The sequence below is a fragment of the Nesoenas mayeri genome (assembly GCF_963082525.1).
Source record: "Nesoenas mayeri genome assembly, chromosome: 17".
Taxonomy (NCBI): Eukaryota; Metazoa; Chordata; class Aves; order Columbiformes; family Columbidae; genus Nesoenas; species Nesoenas mayeri.
The window spans coordinates 8742756-8761858 of NC_137565.1; the positions used below are offsets into that span (position 1 = coordinate 8742756).

The 19103-nt window shown below is 54.8% G+C and overlaps 1 protein-coding gene across 1 annotated transcript; it reads left to right on the forward strand.

Moving 5' to 3' along the window:
* Window positions 1–885: 885 nt before the first annotated feature.
* On the forward strand, window positions 886–18528 carry MMP11 (matrix metallopeptidase 11; the record flags this gene model as incomplete). Its single annotated transcript, XM_080355371.1, has 8 exons — window positions 886–1002; window positions 9624–9874; window positions 11023–11166; window positions 12194–12327; window positions 15146–15393; window positions 15668–15881; window positions 17243–17500; window positions 18395–18528. 8 exons carry the CDS (start codon window positions 886–888, stop codon window positions 18526–18528), a joined length of 1500 nt encoding a protein of 499 aa, XP_080211497.1.
* Window positions 18529–19103: the final 575 nt, after the last annotated feature.

The window sequence follows — 19103 nt, forward strand, 5'->3', positions numbered from 1 at the left end:
TATTCCCCATGGGACTGGGAGGTCTCAGTGGACCCTGAGGGTCTAAGGATTATTTTGAATCACAGAATCATTTGGGTTGGAAAAGACCTTTAAGATCATCAAGTCCAACTGTTAACAATCTTAATATGCAGTTGCTAGAAGGATGATGCCTGATCTCAACAGAAAATGGTGGAGGTTTTTTTGTGGAAAGCTTTTAATAACATTCCACACAAATTTAAGTTAAATGCTAGCACATCCACTAGTATGAAGTTTTAGAGCCCCTATTATGCAGAATATTTAAATTGCTTTTAACTTCATGATGCAGAGAACATTTAGAAGCAAGTATATTCGTTAACGTGAACTTCAGCATAGGTGAAACTACTACATTTATCCACATTCGAGTTGGAATTAAATTAGTAAAAGAAATGAGACTAACAGGAACTTCATGCTAACAGTGTAATACCGATCCAAGGATTATGCTGGGTGTTTTGTTTTTGTTGTCCTTGGTATTTATTTTTAGTCCTTGCTACCCCTATGCAGGAGGGGTGGCAGACACCTTAAAACTGACTCGTGTAAAGCCATCCCAGTAGAAACCAGTTGCAGGGCTGGAAGCATTGACACCAGAGCAATGCATAGCCCCGGGGGGGATCCGGTTGCACGGCGGGGCTGGTCCCGGGCAGGCGCGGGAGGGGGTCCCGCCCCCGGGAGGGGGGCGGAGCGGGGCGGGCCGGACCCCCCTCCCGCGATGCCACCGGCCCGTGTCCCACCGGCCCGCAGAGCCGCGGCTCGGGGAGAACAAAAGGCAGGAGCGGGAGGAGGCGCGGGGAGGAGGGCAGGCGGCTACGGGAGCGGGGTGGGGTGGATAAAAGGCTCAGCAGGGGGACCCCCCACCACCACTTCTGCCCCATGTCCGATCCCGCTCCGCCCGGCATGGCCCGTCCGCCGCTCCCCGCCGCCGCCGCCTTGTTGGCCGCCGCTCTGCTGCACTGCGCGCCCGCCGCCCCCGCCCGCCGACACAAGCCGGTGAGTCGGGACCACCCGCTGCCTCCGTGTCCCCCCACGGCCTCTCCAGCCGCCCCTGCCCCGCGGTGCTGCCGTCCCTCCACTCCCCAAGCTGCCTCCGGGATGCCGGGAGTCACCGGCCGCCCCTGGCCCGGTAATGCCCCAGCGGTGCCCCCCGGCCAGGCGCCCCCGCTCCGCGGGCTCCTCTCGGCATGTTAAGGGGAGTTTTCACAGGCTGCTCCCAAGTAACAAGTGATAGGACGGGAGGAAGCGGCTGCAAGTTGAGCCAAGGGAGGTTTAGATTGGATATTGGGAAAAAATTCTTCGCGAAAGGGGTTGTCAGGCATTGGAACAGGCTGCCCAGGGCAGTGGTGGAGTCACCATCCCTGGAGGGGTTGAAAAGACATGTAGATGAGGTTCTTAGGGACATGGTTTGGTGCCAGTGTTGAGTTAATGGTTGGACTTGATGATCTTGAGGGTCTCTTCCAATCCAAATGTTTCTATGATTCTGTGGAGCAAGCAAAGGAAAAACAGTGAGTAGGACACAGAGGGTTTATGAGAGGACATGGGATCCCCCGTTCCTTTAAAGGCAGCAGAGCACTCGCTGCCTGCTCACAACACCCCCCTCATGCTGCGCTGGCGATTCTGAGAAGTGTTACGGGGAGATGAGGCTGAAGGGATGAATTGAACGTGCAGGCAGCAGGGGAGCAGCACGGCTCTTTCTTCCTGCACACGTCTGCCAGATCCCAGCACCTGGGATGGAACTGCCAGCAGCAGGGATGCGGCTGCTGCCGGAGAAGAGCAGTGGCATGCGAGGGATTCGGGGGACGGGAGAAGACAGAGAGCTCCTTGTGCTGGGAATGTGTGCGTGCGTAATTGGGTTATTATATACATGCGTTTCACTAGTGTGCTGTAAAATAATGACAGAGCAAATGCCCAGTAGCAGCCCGAGGGGATTAGTTCAGGTTCTGTCGATGGTTTTATTATCAGCTCTGTCATCTGAGTACTTTCGAACTTGGCTGCTAAATATGCTGTGGGTTGGGACTTGGCGCAGAGCAGCCTTAGCCCCCAAAGTGCTTGTATTATTCTAAACAAAATGTCACCGTGCGTGGCTCTGCTCTGCCTGTGAGGAAGATGAGGCCAAGCGCTCAGATGGTGACACTCTGCACCCCAGTTATGACACCGCTCTGCAGGTTTCATCCCAATCTGAAGGCAGCAAGTGGTGGGCTGGGAAGGACCTGCCTGAAACAGGGGAATGCACCAAACTTCTAGGAGAACATAGAGTTAATGCAGGGATCAGGTTTTCTCAGGCTCCTGATCCATCTAATCTACCGTCACCCTCCTGAAGAAGGTCCCCCATTTGGCAGTTTGCTGTCCAGAGATGGTTTCTTCCTCATCCCGGGCAGTGCTCTGCATTGGGAGTGCTAATAGTTTCCTCTTGGCTGGAGTAACTCCAGGCGATGCTCTTACAGGTATGTTTTGTTCAGGAACACCTTGTGTTGTGTATTTCACCAGCCATGTGGAGCTTGGGGTTTCAGACCAATGTATTTCACTCAGTCTTTGCAGACATGGTGGCTGCACTGGTTTGGGGATGGACAGATGATGTCCCATACTTTCCAACAGCAGTTCTCTCATCTCCATTAGCTGCCCTATGGGGTTCCTTATCTGGTGTCAGGTCTTCTGAAAGTTATTCTACTGCCTGTCAGGCAAAGCCAGCATCACTGCGGTTGCAGACTGGCTGAAGTGGGATTGCCGGGCTGGCAGTGACCCATGCACAGCCCTTCTCTGCTCTGTCTTACTGTGGATCCCTGCCATGCCATTGCATGTTCGATTCCATGGGTTCTTTAAGTCTCTCTGCACAAATTGATGTTTCCCTGTGTCTACCAGCAGCACATTTTGCTGTTGGGTGATACATGAGGAAGGAGCAAAGGGGCTGAGCTGGGAAAAGAGACTCAGGCTCCTCCAGGCCAGACGTTGGTGGCTTTCTCAAGCTGTGCCAGTAGATGGGCTGCAGGATGCTGCACCATGACTATTTGGTGCTCCAGTAACAAGTCACAACAGCAGTAAATGAGGGGGGAGGGAATGAAAGGCTCAGATTCATTTTAATGCCAGGCTACACCGGGCAAGTTGCAGAAGGAGCCGTGTTCTTTGTAGCAAACCTTATGGATCTCCTTCACTTTTACATTAGCACCTAAAGAAAGAAAGAGAAAACTGAGAGCAGAATACAGGCTGTGTCTGGTGTCCACTGTAAAACTTGAGAACAAAAGATCTGCAGTCCGCGGGGCAGCGCACATGCAGACGCTGAATTCCTGCATTGCATTCGGCTCCCCAGGGAAATCAAAGTCAGTCCGTTTGCTGGGAAACTCTCTGTCTGCGAAGAAGCGGTGGGCACCCTCCCAGCTGACAGCGTGATCCCTTGGGAGCTGTATCCTGCAGTTTTCGCCCCAAACCCGGCAGGATCCCCCCTGGAAACGCGGTGCTGCCTTCCCCACAGCCCGGGAGCTCAGGGCTCGGGCAGCTCCCGCAGGAAGGGTTTGATTTGCACTGTTTGGTTTGGCTATTTAAATACTGCAGTGAGTGTCGGGGTAATTTTAGGCGTATTTATCCTCTGCTCTGGGAGAGACTCAAAACACATGTAAGTGGTTATTCTCCAGCGTGTTTGTTGTGTTTCTGCTTTCACATGCAACACTCACGCCCTGCAGTGTGGCAAGACTTGGGCGTGCAGCTGGCAAAGGGGAATGGGGAAGGAGAACCGGGAGGAGAGAAGCACTTGGGGGGATCCCCCACTCCAGCTCGTGCTGCAATTCACTTGCTCCCCCGGCCCTGGCACCGTCACCTGTGGGCTCCACAGAGGTGAGGTGCACTGTGTAGGTCTTGTTCAGAAAAAGGATCTTCCGTGGGAAAATTGTCCTGCAGAGACTTTTCACACCACAGATGCTGTCAGCTCTTTCCTACTGATCCCAAATGGGCAGACAGGTAAATGAGGAGCTCCCTGGATATTCTTACGGCCTGTAACGTGAATGGAAGCGCTGCCAAGTCTGCGCACAGCTGTCCAGCGAAATGAAAAATGCACCACGTCAGGGGTTCACTGGGGGCCTGGTGCAGGGGAGACCCACAGATGACCAGACCTCTTCCTCTCAGTGGGACTTCTGTCTCACAGAAGTGGCTCTGTGAAAATTAGCGGAGGGGGTCCCACCCCCAGGTATCTCCAGGAGACTGGGGGGGCACAGTGGTTGTCTTGGGGGTCTGGAGATCCCAGCCTGCACATCCAAGCAGGGCACACTCCCGGAGGGTAGAACATCCCCCGGTTCTGGAGAGGGCTGCACTGTGCCAGGTGGCCGTATCCAGTGGGAGATGTCCTGGCTGGTGTCCTTGGGCTCAGCACCAATAGCCCATTGCTCACCTTAACTTGGGTGTAATTGCACAGTGAACAAAACATCTCAACGCCCTTCCTCCTCTGCTGGGACCGTGCCGCATCCTAGAGCGGTTTCTTGGTTTCAAGGGGACTTCTAGGTCATCAGATTAAGGGCTCTTGAAACCTTTTGCTATCCTGGGGCTTGTTTGCTTTGTGAGCACTCCTGTTTCTGGCAAACTGTTGCTCGGGTGACACCAGGAGCTTGGTTGCAGTGTTGTTGATGGACTTAGACTCACAAACTGTCACATAATTAAAGTGTCTGACAATAAAAATAGTCCTACAGTGTTTATTCATTTGCTTTCTCTTGCTACATCAGAGCCTGGGTCTCTTCATTCTGTCTGTGAGCATAAACATTTGCAGTCCATAATGTTTCAAGTTCTACGTTGCTTAGGAAAAATAAACATTTTCCTTTTTTTGTTGCCAACAACAACTACCATCAAATAATCCGGAAACAAGCTGTCAGACCCCGGGAGGTAATGCTGCTTGGTGCCACGGAGCGGGCAAGTGAGCGGAGAGGAACCCCCAGCTGTGTTTGCAGGGCTGGGCGCTGCGGCACCTCGTGTTTGGCCAAGTTTGGCCTTAGATCTTGTGTTCCCCCTGGTTCCGTGTGCAGCAGGACCGGGCTGCAGCCCAGCGTGAAGGAGCTGGTCCTGTAGCAGAAGTATTTTGTGTAAGCAAAGGATTTGTAGTTAGAGGGGTTGGGAGCGTCTGCCTTGTTCTGGGGAGGTAGGATCAATAACCCTGGTGGTTTTCCTTGGGGATTGTTTCCACCAGGTTTCTATTGTTTCCACTAACAGTGTCTTGACCAGGAGCACACGTAGCTCACGGTCTGACCAGACCACAAATACAATCTGTTTCTGCCATGAAATTTCACCTGCAGCATTAGCACTTTCCAGGGCCGGTCAGCTTCTGGGACCCATCCTGACCTGGAGCTTGCTCCAGTTTTACCACTAACCATCAGCTGTAGCTGCACTTTCAAATCCAACTCCACACGGGGCTGAGAGGCAGGCTGGCCAAAGAGCTGTCCGTGCACTCGGTGGCCCAGGACAACAGTGCTGCTCTCGGGCAGCAACATTGCTGCAGCCTGTTCAGGGGCTGCAGAGTCCCTGGGGGGCACAGCCACCCACCAGTGGACAGAAATGGGGCGAGAGAACTGTCTTATGTGGGAACAGCAGGGGAAAGCATCTCTGCTCACCTTCCCCTTGTGTTGAACTAAGGGCAGGAGCGCTCTGAGGTGCAGGCTCATGGGTGGAGGGTGCTTGTAGCCAAGGAGGGAGCAAACAAACACCGAGTAACTGAAGGAGAGAGCAGGGAGAAATGGAAAAGCAGCAGCAGCAGAAGGGACACGGAGGTGGGGAAAAAACCCATGAGCAGAAGAGGAAACAGCTCCCAATGACAGGGAAGTATCCAAGACTGATGGGATTCGCGTTGTAACTTGTCCAGTCACTCCTGTCTGACGGGGAGGGGGGTCCCTTGTCGTGTCCGCGCTGCAGGAGCCCAGCTAATCAGGTACATGACAGAGGAGACGAGTTTAAGTTCGGGGCAGGCAGCAGGGGACGGACCCAGGCAGAGGAGGGTGCTGGGTTTGTCAGTACCAGGCACTGGCCTCACTCCTGAGGTATTTCCTACAGGGTGTTGCTGATATTCCCGGGTGGCTGTGCTGCTCCGGCTGCTGCTGCTCCCGGGAGGCTCTGGAGGGCGGGTGCTGCCCAACACGAGGAGGTTAAAGATGCTCCGGCTCCTCGGGACGGCTGGGACACTTCCTGGGGAGCTTGGCTGGGGTTCATCTGGCCCCGGCAGACCCAGAGGTGATGGCGGTTGTATCACAGCACTTGAGGGCAGATAGAGCTACGAGGAGCAGAGTGGGCAGTCTGTGGTTCCTGCTCTCCCGTGGGATCTGTCCTCTCCCTCCTGTTCGCTCTCAGCCTTTTGGTCTCAAGGCTGCAAGGAAGAGGCACTTTTCTCGCGGGGGCCAGGCTGCAGCACAGCGCTCTGTGTGTAGCTTTGCTCCTCTGCTGTCCTCCAACCCTTGCTTTTGGGCCTGGCAGCCCCCCTGCAGCCGTGTTGCACAGATGTTTTGGTGCTCAGTCTCTATTGCAAAGCCCTGGCCTCTTCCCCTGGCCAGAAGCTCTTTGTTCCCATGCACAGCGGCCGCCCCAGCCACGAGTTAGACTGTGATGGGCAGCGCAAGTGGCTGCGCAGAGCCCTGGCCAGAGCCTCAGATCGGGCTCTGAACGCCTACCCTGGGCTGCAGGAACTTTCCTATGCTTTTCTCTCAGTAATCCCTTCCCCTCCAGTGGTGCGATGGGATGAATGGGGATGCCCTGATGGCGACCAAACAGCCAGTGCCCTCCTCATCCTCTTTTCACAGGTTTGCACTTGCTCCAGCAGCAGCACAGCCCTAAGCAGACCCCTAAGGTTACACCTGGGGCATTACAGCACATAATACCACAGCTGGTAACAAAGCAGGGTCACCCCGAGAGAGGGTGGCTTCAGCGCTGGTGGGAAGGATACGACCTTAAGTAAGAGGGTGCATTATGTACGCCTTGGGAAGTGCCGGTGGCAAGGTGTGTCCAGTCAAGGAAACCGAAATCTCCAGCCTGATGTGTCTCCTGAGTATTGTTTGGCGAGCGGTTTCTAACCCTCACATTTCCCCTCGCCGGCTGTGCCTGCAGTGGCATTTTCCAGCCCTTTCCTGCCATGGTGCTGATGTCAGTGCAGTGACGACAAGGAGAGACTCGCTGTTTGTCCAGGGACACAGCCAGCACGCGGGGCAGCAGGGCAGGTCTCGCCTCCTGCCCCCACCCAGAGCCTTCGCAGGGCCACCCTGCGTCGCCTCCCAGGGCCAGGCAGGACCAGGGAAGGTCCTGCCTAAGGCACAACGGGTTTGAGTGGCTGGAAGCTGGGATTCATGCCAGTGGCCTTGAGTTAAGCAAAGAGGAGGGAGAAAACTTACCTCTGGTCTGCCCTTGAACATGGGGTCCCTCAGGGCAAGAAGGAAATAGGCAGATCCTCCTCTGCCCTTCTGGGAGGAGGGGGATAATCTCCTGTTTATGCCAGTGCCCCCAACCAGGAAGGCAACAACGGGGTTTCCTGGGAGACCAGGTAGATGCATTTAGCGTAGCCAAGACAAAAAAAAACAGGAGTAAGTTCCTCTAGGTCAGCCCCATCCCGCTCACCTAGCTGGGCAACTCCTGCGGGCTCCCCAGTGCTCCCAGTTCCACAGCGAGGGCTCTCCCCAGGGCCCGTCTCCACTGCTCCACACATACCTCAGTGCGGCTGTCCTGGAAAAGCAGACAAGTTCCTCACCCCGTGTCCTCGGGCAGCAGAACCTGCCGCTAGTGGTAGTGGGTGCTCCTGCGTGCAACCAGGAGCAAGGAGCCAAGCGGCCCCCCAGGCTGGGCTTAGATGACACAGCTGCCATTGTGTGCTTGGCAGAGGGTCTCATGTGGGCTGGAGCAAGGTGTTGGCCAGGACATGAACCTTAGCAGCTCCTCCTGCCAGCCGTCCGTCGCAGGCGCTGGCTGCCAGCCCAGGCAGGGTGCCAGGCAGCTCCTCCTCGAGAGACAGGCACCTCGGAGCTGGCAGGGCTCAGCAGCACGGTGCAGACCCTGGGGACCTGCCAGTCCCTGTGCCTTCCTCCCACACGTCCCCTGAGGGATTCTCAGGGCCACAGCTGGTGGCTTGGGCAGGCTTTGCTGTGCAGGATGTAAAACCGCTTTCTCTCTTTGTGTGTGATGCTAGTGCTGTTCCTGTGGTGTGTGACAGTGTGCTGGGACACCAGGGTTGGGTTGATGGTTTCTAAGGCAGGTGCCAAGCCACCAAGGGTGTCTTGTCTGGCTGGGGAGGAAAAGCCAGCTAACCAGAGTGGTGACAGATGCATGAAGAGCCGGACACCTAAACTGCACCTTATGTGACCTCCCTGGCTCCTGTGTCCATCCAAGCATTGCTCAGAGGCACAAGGCCACTGCAGAGCTGGGAGCTCGGTGGCAGAATTAATGCCAAGGGCTTCACACTTCATTCCAGCCCGCATGAATGGGCTCATTGTAGGGAGCAGAGCGGTGGCAGCACACGGATTACATGGCATCACGGCAGCCCTGGCATCCTGCCCTTCGTGTCCCTGTGGGGCAGCCGGGAGAGCTGGCCGGGAAGAAGGCAGCTCTTTGCAGGGGAAGGAAGGGGATCCCTAAACCCCAGGTCCTCACTCTGGAGCTCTGTGACACGAAGCCTGTCTGAGTAGAGATGTGTCACTGCTGCATCTCAGCTCCTCCTGCTGCTCAGATATCTTTACAATTTCCTACACGGAATCCGGCAAAAAGACTTTTGAGTTTGGACCTCTGGCTTGTGCAAGATGGTGGCACGGGGACCAAGCACCTCTCACCCCTCACAGCAGACTGGGGCTTACACTTGGGTCATGTTTTGTGGTGGCCCCATAGTCCTGCTGTCAGGCGGGAAACCAATGGAAGTCAGCTAATTAGCATTAATTAATGTTGTCAAAAGGAACGGTGCTTTTCCAACTAAGTGTGGGAGAACTCAGGTGATCTTATCCCCAAGCAGAGTCACAGGCATGGTGAGGCAAGGGGTCCCTGTGGAATCAGTGACCTCAGGCAGTAACAGGGGCTGCAGGGACGGTCTCTGCTGCTCTCTGCCCCATGGGCTGGGCTGAGTCATCCCCCAGCTCTGTGTGTCCTGCCCTCCGGCTTGTGATGTCCCCCAGCCACGCTGGGAGCCTGCTCACCACAGCAGGACAGCAAGGGAACACATGGGAGCGACAACGGGGAGCATAACCACGTGCTGGAGACTAAAGGCTTCCTCCCATCAATATCACCTCTACCCAGGGCCAGGAGGGAATAAAGGATGTGGGGCAAAGGGGGAGAATTTACTCCCTGGTGATTATTTTCATTCTTGAAGGTTCTGGTTCTCATCCACAGTTTGCAAAAGCATTTCCTGCCGGCCGGTTGCCAAGGAAAAGGCGGCCAAAAATAGCCCCGTGCCTAGGGGTGCTGTGGCATGACGCGGTGCCTCCCCGGTGCGACCCGCCTGGGAGCAGCAGGGCCCAGGGACGGAGGGTGTTTGTGGGGAGCAGATTGTGCCCCACCGGTGGGGAGCAGCCCCAGGCAGAGGTGAAACTCACCGCCGCGGGGCTGCTGTGGGCAGGTGTTCGCCAGTCCGCATCACAGCCTCTCTGCCCAAACACTGGAGTCGCGGCTTTGCTCTTCCCTTTTAGGACGTGTCTCGGAAGCATCACACCTGGAAGGAGCAGAGTCCTTGGCTGTCTCCCTTGGTGAACGCTGTGGGGACTGGTGTGCCCACGAAGGGCTTCCCCGTGGGCACAGATGAGCAGGTGACGCACTGGAACCCCCCCCGCTGCGGCGTGCCAGACCTGCCGGTGCTGCCGGACGGCCAGAACGGGCGGAACCGGCAGAAACGGTTCGTCCTCTCCGGCGGACGCTGGGACAAGACCGATCTCACCTACAAGTAAGAGAGGCCCGAAACGGGAGTCAGGCAGGTTGGCTTCTCCCTCCTCAGACCTCCCAGTCTGAAGTTCCCATCATGCTGTGATGTGACTGCAAGACCTAGAGGGCAGCCCCAAGTCTGGGTACGGCAGGGGAGCCATGTGCTGAACCGCCAGCAGCACCTCCACATCCCCTCGCACACCCTGCCATAAACACAGCTGCCCACCCACCCCTGCACAAACACATGCTGCACAGCCGTCGCCTCACCCCTCCGTCAGTCCCACATCAACACCCCACATCCATACATTCACTTCCCGACATCAAACCCCTGATACGTGTTAAGCCCGGTCTCCACCATCAGTCCTCTCCTCTGCTTCCCCAGCCGCCCCGCTGTGGGCTCACTTCACAGTTTATTTTAAAAAGACCTTTTTATTCGGCTGTTATTGATGTTCCCATAAACACGACTTCAGTGTAAAGCTTTGCCCAAATCACCCCACACATTCTCAATTGTGAATCTGCTCCACAGGCTTGTGGGAGGGTTGTGCTGCCGCCCAGTTGCCCACAGGGGCATGAGTGGAGAGGTGAGCATACTCATATGGACCTTGACAGCATGTAAATCATCTTTTGTTTAATTAAGTGCAGGAGACAGTCCCTCATAGTGTTAGGAGGCTATAGATAACAGAAGGACTTCTTCCTTTTTTTTTTTTTGTTAACAGTGTTAACGGAACAGAGCAGAGACAAACACGCACCAACACTGTTAATGGAAGGGAGAGCAAGCTCCCTCTGCGGCACAGCTCACAGTCTGCCCGTGCTCTAGGAGAGCAGAAGAGGCAGCAGCTGCTCTCAGCAAGCGCAGGTTTCCAGGGGCAAAACACGCAGAGACTGAGGAGCAGAAATCACACCCCAGCACGCCCGGGCAGCTCTGTGGGGCTGGACTCAGGGGACAGACGTGGGAAATGCTGCATCACTTCAGCACTGGTGGGATTTGTCTGCTGTACATGTTGCTCGGAGGAGGGTGCTGGAGCAGTGCTTCTGCGGATGGGAGATGTTCCGGCGCTGAGAAAGGGTGGCAGCCCCAGTGACGTGATCCTACAGCTGGTGTCTTCATGACAGCAGCGTTCACAGGACAGCAGCTGATGCTCTCCTCATCTAGTGTCTGTTGCCTTTCAGAATTATCAGGTTCCCGTGGCAACTGGTAAAAGCTAAAGTAAGAAGGACCATCGAGGAAGCTTTGAAAGTCTGGAGCGACGTGACGCCGCTGACCTTCACGGAGGTGCAGGAGGGCCGGGCCGACATCGTCATCGATTTCACCAGGTGAGCAGGGTGGGCAGCAGCTCCCTCCTCCCAGAGCCGCAGCCTCGCAGACCAGACCCCAACCTCTCACCAGAACAAATAGCTGCCAGCACACAACTAAGGGACTTGGGACTTGCGTGGAGGCTCATGTTTCTGCTTTCAGACACTGGGATTTTTTTGGTGTTTTATTTTTGTCAGCTATGGGCTGCCGAGTGTAAGTGCAGCTGTTCCATGCTGGCTGTGCGCAGTACTGTTGCTGATCATTCATTAATTCTCCTGGTATATTTACATTTCTCTGCCCACAGGCTGTTTTCCCAAGCATTTGTTTTTATTTTCCATCTTCAGGTCCTCCTTCCTGTCCCTTGACTGAACGACGTAACCGTCTGCCCAAAGACAAATATAGTTTCTTGGTTAAATGAATCTTGGCTCCCAGCCTAAAATTCACATTTGGCAAAACATGCACAGTGGCAGAGTCTTCCCTCTGCTGCATGTTTGCATGAAACTAATAAAGGCAGTGGAGACCGTCGAGGCAGCGCTGCCATGTGCACGCTGTGTGTCTGTGCCTCCCTCACCTCGCCCAGGTGGCCACATCTCTCCTGGGTTTCCCTCACCAGTCAGCAGTGGACTTGGCGTGAGTGAGGACCTGAGCGTTTGGCTGGGTTCGCTGCCAGCTGCCCCTCCACATCTCCTGGCTGCTCAGTTATGTTGACTTAATCTTGGCTCAAGCAGTCAACTCCTTACTTCTTTAGGCTCCGTGGTCAGCTTTGGGCTGGAAGCTGAATGGGGGGAGGAGAGAAACATCCCTGAGAAAACACAGGAGCTCCCCAGGGCTTGGTGTGACCGAGCTCTGCTTCATCAGTGCCCCAATGCAGAGCCAAGGTTGCGGCAATCCGAAGGGCTCAAAGCCGTCGATCAGGACTGGTGGGATGAACGTGGGGTGAGAGGCAGAGCTGCTGCCCCTGGCAGTGCCTCCCACCTTTGGCCAGACGATGCTGCTCTCCAGAGGTGCTCGGCTGCTGGTCTGAGGTGCCGTGTGTCTCCTCTCCAGGTACTGGCATGGGGATAACTTGCCTTTCGATGGGCCTGGAGGGATCCTGGCACACGCGTTCTTCCCCAAGACACACCGTGAGGGAGACGTCCATTTTGACTATGACGAGACCTGGACGATTGGGAACAACCTGGGTACGGTACTGTTTCGCACGGAGCTGTGGATGCTCCAGGATGCTTATCAGGGCGCTAGAAAGTGATTCAGTTGTGGTGTGAACAGGCACCCTGTAAAACTGAGAGGCAGCAATCTTTTTTGTGGTGTGCATTGTCTTCTCGGACCACTTACAACCCTCCTGGTAGTATTCAGTGTTTTTCTTGTCACCCTTCAGCCGCAGCAAAGCCTGTGTCCAGGACCAGAACTCCCCTGTGTGGGGGGAGCAAGAGGGACACCCCTGAGAGCCGGCTCCTCTGCCCAGCCACATGCTCTGCCCCTTGGGAACTGCACCCAGGAGCTGTTAGAAATGGAGCAGGGAAGGGATGAAGGCTCAAGCACCGGGTGACACTGTTGTCTTCTGAAGGACAGGCTCAGCCCCAGCCCCTGCATGCGTGCAGTGTTCACCGCCTGCCCACAAAGTATTTTCTCTTTGAACAAGTCCATAAAGGGAAACTACCAGGCTCCAGCTCTGCCCTGGTGGCCTGGGAATGCTCTGACCGTAAACAACACCACATCAAGACTCTTTTTTCATTTGGGGATTTTTTTTTTCTCTCTCTTTTTTTTTTTTTCTAATAATAGACCCAAGCTGGTAGCTCCGCTCGGGCACTCAGGGTCTGGTGTGACAGTATCTCGTGAGATACTGCAGTACCGCCTGGGACCATCTGGATCAGTGCCCAAAGCATCCATTTCTGGAAGACCCACCAAAATTAACCCAGGTCAGCCGCTCCTCTTCCTTCCCAGTTTGTCTACAGGGACAAAGACACATTCACAAAGCCCAGGTGAAACCTCTGCCTCTCTGGGGTTTCTCAAAGGTTTTGTCCCTGTTGCTGTTCACAGCTCGGATGGGCTCCCCCAAAGGCCACTTTGCCAGCTTGTGCGGGGCACAGAACCGCTGTGTCCCCAACCTTGTTCATGCTGACCCACAACAGGAACCACAGAGCGCCAGATCTTGCTGCAGAAGAGTTTCTGCTCCTGAGCGAAGGGTGGACTCTGCTGTTTTCACCCTCTATTGAGGCTGCCTGTATTGTTGAAGAATTACCTACATTCTCCCACAAAGACAGTGTTGGAGGCAAACCAGGAACTGGAAAGGGATGGTGGTTCCCAGCACAGTCCAGGCCTATTCCATGGCCTTTCTCCCCCTCCACATCTTCCATAAATAAATGTTGCAAAAGCTCCTTGCAGCTAATTGCCATTTAATATGCTGAGAAGAATTTTATGATATAAACATGGATAAATCCTTATCTCAGCTCTCAGTGAGGTGGGGAAATCCTTAGCCTCATTTTACAGGTGGGAGAGCAGAGTGGGAGGAGGGCTCAGGTGTGCCCTGGGGTCACCCCAGAGCTGTGCAGGACACAGGGCTCCACGTGGAGAACCTTCTGCGAGGGACACAAGGCTGTCCCCAGCACAGCTCCTGCAGGCTGCTCACCTCCCCCAGAGAGCCTGACAAAAGCACAGCCCATCTGCCAACACTGGAAAGCATCAAGTGAGGAGCCTGCCAAACTAAACAGAACCGTCTGAAAGTTTGGAATAAATCACTGACACAGAAATCCCACTTTCTCAGCTGACCTAGATGTGTCCGTTCAATTGGGTCAGTGCCATGCAAATTCAGCACTTCAACGTAAAGCTGGCCAGTGGAGGAAGACAAGGGCTCACCTTCCCCTCTGCCCTTCACAGGCATTCCTCCCAGCTGCACCTCCCTCGTCCCGTCCCGTCCCATCCCATCCCATCCCATCCCATCTGAAGCGACCTACCCCCCTGGACCAGCCAGGAGACCCCGCTCGGAGCCACGCTGCTGCCTGACTCACATCGCCGCCTTTCTCATCACTTGGGCTGCAGCTCAGAGCAATTTCTGGCTGAAAGCGAGTGAATGAATATGCTGAGACTTGTCAACAAACAGCCCTGCTCAGAAGTTTTACTGCTTAATATGCCTCTCTTCCATCTTTCCCTGAGATTTATCAACTTCAAAAAAGATCCACTGGAAGCTAAACATCACCTGCCAAATGACATTCTTGCATACTGAAACTCACTTTTCCCCCCTCCTTTTCCAGATGCTCCCAGGTCATGTATTCCTAAAATGCGATCTTCCATACATCTGCTGGAGTCTGGTGAAGAAGACCCATGCTTTCACCCTGGAGGATTTGTTATAGATTTATTTCTAAATGTCGCCGTCTTGCTACAGTCCAGCAATAAATGAGCTCCCTCTGCTGTCTGTGTGACAACAGCCATTAGCAAGTGTTCCCCCCCTGACACCAGTTATCTGCACAGTGGACATGATCTAACTGGGACCTGGCACGCTCCAGCTGCAGCCAACAACTGCTGCAAGGCTGGGTGGACAAACACCAACCTCACCACCCCACCACCTACGTCTATGGGCCAGGCTTCCTTCTCCATGCAAATGTCTCCTCTCCAAAAGTGCATGGAAAACCCTTTTCTTCCTGATAGCTGATGAGGTGCAGGAGCCCCTGGCGACAGAATTACAAATTACCAACATGTCCAGGCTAGTACCTGAGTGTTTGATTTCACTCACAGTGCTCCTGAACAAGTGGATCCATTTATTATGGCCTTTGACTCCTTAAAACAACAAGCAAACAAGGTGCAGAGGAAAAGTCTGGGAACAACAACCTGCAAGCACTGTAGGAGGTGGATTTCTCTTGCCTGGCATCAGGTTCCTATGAGACACCACGTGTGCTGTCAGTAATGGGTAGAAGTGAGCTGAGGAGACAGGCGTCCTGTCTGCACGCACAGCTTGCGGGTGGCACACGAGCAGGTGAAAGAATCTCCCATCTCTTCCCTTTGCAGGCACTGACCTCCTCCAAGTGGCTGCTCATGAGTTTGGTCACGTCCTGGGCCTGCAGCACACAGCTGTCTCCAAGTCACTGATGTCTCCTTTCTACATATTCCGCTACCCGCTGAGTCTGAGTGAGGATGACAAGCAAGGCATCCAGTACCTCTACGGGAAACCCAAACTGGATCCCGACCCGACCCCAACCCCGCCAGCATCGCTACCGCAGCCGGACCTCGAAACAAATGAGATCACCCACGTAGAGGTGAGTGAACAGCCCAGTTTGTTCCCTGCTGCGGGACTGTCCCCACCAGCAGCTGGCTACTGTCCCCACCAGCAGCTGGCTCACAGGTGCTTTGGTGTCCATGTCCCCCACCCCTGCTGCCGGGCACAGGTCTGGACCCCAGGGGATGCAGGGAGGGGACTTTGGGCTAATGGCAGGACAGCTGCCTGGACACGGGGACCTACTGTCCGCTGAACCCAGCCTGGGCGAGGGGACCTCCCCAAGTCCCTGCGCCTGACCGGCCACGCTTTGGCAGTCCGAGCAGCCTGATGCCTGCAACACAGCCTTCGATGCCGCCTCCACCATCCGAGGGGAGCTGTTCTTCTTCAAGTCCCGCTACGTGTGGCGGCTGCGAGCTGGAAAGCTGCAGGACGGGTACCCAGCGCTGGCCTCCCGCCACTGGCAGGGGATCCCCAGCTCTGTCGATGCCACCTTTGAGGACCCTCTGGGCAATATCTGGTTTTTCCAAGGTAAGAGCTGGACTGGGATCAGACAGTTTGGAAACGCATCTTTACTGAGGAGTATTCAGGACCCGACAAGTCGCTGGGAGAAAAAACCTCCTGGGCATCCTCAGCAATCCAGTGATGCTTGTTATTAGTTTTCTTCTCTTTTTAGCTCAAACTTTTTAGCAGATATTGAGGGGGGAAGAGAGAAGGAGGGGTCACTTTTATTTTAGACACAGCCAAAATATCCCATTCTCCTCCTCTAGAACACAAATGTTTGACTTGAACCTCTGTCCTGGCAACGCTGCTGGCAGAGGAGGAGGAAGGAAACGCTTGCTGTGTCCCCCCCGCTGCCCTGGGGAGCACTGTGCTAGAGAGAGCCCCAGACACGTTCTCAGGTTGTGAAACTCCTGTGCCCCCACGTCCCTGCTCAGGGGATGGACAGCATTTTGTCTATTCCTCAGAGACCTGGACACAGCCTCTGTAGCACCCCCAGCCTGAACGAGCCCGCAGAGAGCCTGTGTGCAGAGCCAGGCAACCTCCTGCTGCCCTGGGGATTAAAAACCCATCACCCACGGGGGGCCAGATCTCCTCCTGGCCATCTCTGGGCTTCAAGACCAGCAACAATCCCTATTTCAGCTCCAGTTTAATGCTCTTTCCAAGTGTAAATGTGACAGCGGGGATGCAGGATGATGTAGGGACCCAGGTGCCCTGGGTGTGCATGCCCTGTCTGCACCGTGGAACCCAGAAGCAGAGAGCAGAGCAGGCGGCAGAGCAGCGTTCCTGCACAGACAGATCACTTAGCACCTGACCTGCACACAGGGACTCACAGTGCTAAAATTGGCAGGCTCCTACCGTGAGTTAAAATGAGATAAGGGGAAAGTATTACATGCCGCAGGCTAATTACAGAGATTCCCATTTTAATCTAATCTGGAAATGTGCTTCTAGTCTCTATTTCAGCTTGGCAACTTCTCCCTGGTTTCTGTAGCTCGCTCCTTTACAGCCGCACGCCCCCTTTGTGCCTGTGCATGCCCACATATGTTCTGTGTTCTCCAGGCACTGAGTCTGCAGGGTAGAGGCTGGTCCCTCCAGACAAGTCTTTTATTATAACTGCTACAAATAGAGAAAAGACAGCTGCTACAATGATCTTCCTCACCCCACACTGACACCCTCAGGCTGGACTGAGGTGGGAGTCAACTCCTTGCACTGGTGGCACTTTGGGCACCTGTCAGTAACAGTTTCCATGAGACTGGTGGTGTTTTCCTTCCCACACAGCTTTCTCTGGGAGCTCTGCCAAGGTACCAGCTCCAGTTGTGCAGTTGACTGCTGAATTATCAGGTACCAAATAGCTTCGGAACACTTGTCTCCCTTTCCTGTCTCCTCGCCAGATTCTCAGTACTGGATTTACGATGGTGAGAGACGGGTATCTGGTCCCACCCCGATTGTGGAGCTGGGCCTCCCTGCGTCCCCCGTGCAGGCAGCCCTGGTGTGGGGGGCTGAGAAGAACAAGATCTACATCTTCAGTGGAGGCAACTACTGGCGCTTCCACCCTCACACCCGCCAGGTGGACAACATCTACCCGCGGACCATGGCCGACTGGCGCGGCGTCCCTCAGGAGATCGACGCGGCTTTCCAGGATGAGTTGGGTCAGTGCAGCAGGGATGTGGCCAGCTCTGGGGCGGGCGCTCAGGCTGATGACACTTCCCAGCTGGAAGAATGGGGCAGATTTAGACATTTGGTGGCAGTGGATGCTCCCCAGCCATAGAGCATGCCATATAGTGTATAGAGAGAGAGAGGAGGCTCCCTCCAGGGGGTAGGGAACTGAGGCTTCTCCCATAAAAGTGAGAAGTTTTGTCATTATTAATTGTAACAATCAAGAGTTAAGTGTTTGATAGAGAGAATTCAAAGTTCTGACCAAGAAATGGCCACAGAGTCCTACCCAGCTGTTACTCCTCATGACAAAGTCGTGAGAAAACAGCAGGAACACCACCCACACTTAGCCCAGGCAGCTGTCCTGAACAAACAGGCTGTTCTCAGTATTTCCGAGTCCTCTCAGATGTGGCCCAGGCTGGAGACAGCATGGCAGGGCCACACAAACCCTGGGGACAGGCGGGGTGCTGGGAATGACAGGTGTCACTGCCTCTCTCAAAGGATGCGGTGGAACAGCTCCCCGCTGCTTCCACAGCCTAAATCCCAGCGCTGCTTCCCCGCAGTACCAGCTGTTCACACGCTCCCTGGCATGGGCCCTGCTCAGGTCCTAGATGTCCTCTGCTCTCTTAGGGCCAGGCCGCTACTTGGCTACAGCATATTTAAAACCACCAGGAATATAAAATACAATCCTGCTTACTCCCATCATAACTAGAACAGCGTACGGCACAAGACTGTGTTCAGGTGAAATGAGACCAGCAGCATCCCCTGCCTCTTCCATGCCCTCTTTCGGTACTGCACATGCTGCAGAGTGTCAACAAGACAAAATGCCAGGAAAGAGCTCTGAGCTGTGCCAGCCCTGTCTCTCCTAACTCTTCCTCTCTCACCCACAGGTTTTGCCTATTTCCTGAGAGGCCGAGATTACTGGAAGTTTGATCCAGTCCAAGTGAAGGTGCTGGAGGGCTACCCACGCCAGATCAGCCAGGACTTCTTCAGCTGTACACCTTCCTCCAACTCCTTCAGATGAGGAGGTGCTCGTGTCTTCCACTCTCCCCTTCCAGCGCCCGTACCTCCAGCAGCCACATGGAGGGTTCCTCCGCCTTTCCCGGCTCCTTTCCAGGCTCAGCATCTGACACAACACGTGTCTGTCACAACAAGTGGCAAAGTTCCAGCAGCCCCAGCTTCAGTTGCTTTCAATATAAAACCATCTGCCATGTTCTTTGCAAGCAAGAGCAGTCACTAAACCCTTAATGTGGCCACGCTCTTCCAGCAATAGCATCCCAAAAGCCATCAAGACAGCCTGGAACGGGATCACGCTCTCCTAATTAACCTGGACCCCATCGTGTACAACTGATCTGCCAGCATTTTCTATGTTTACACAGCACACAAGAGCAGCCCTTTGCTGCTCCAGACATTGGCCTGGAAGGAGGAGGGCGGCTTCCACAGGGACACCTTTCTCAGGCTTAGCCAAGGGCTTTGGAGGACACTGACTGCCCGGGAGGAACGCGTCCCAGCAGCCCGCCACAGCCCTGCTCCCGGTTTTGTGTTGTATCTTTAGTACACGTTAGGATTTTTATACCGATTTGTATATAGACAAGGGGC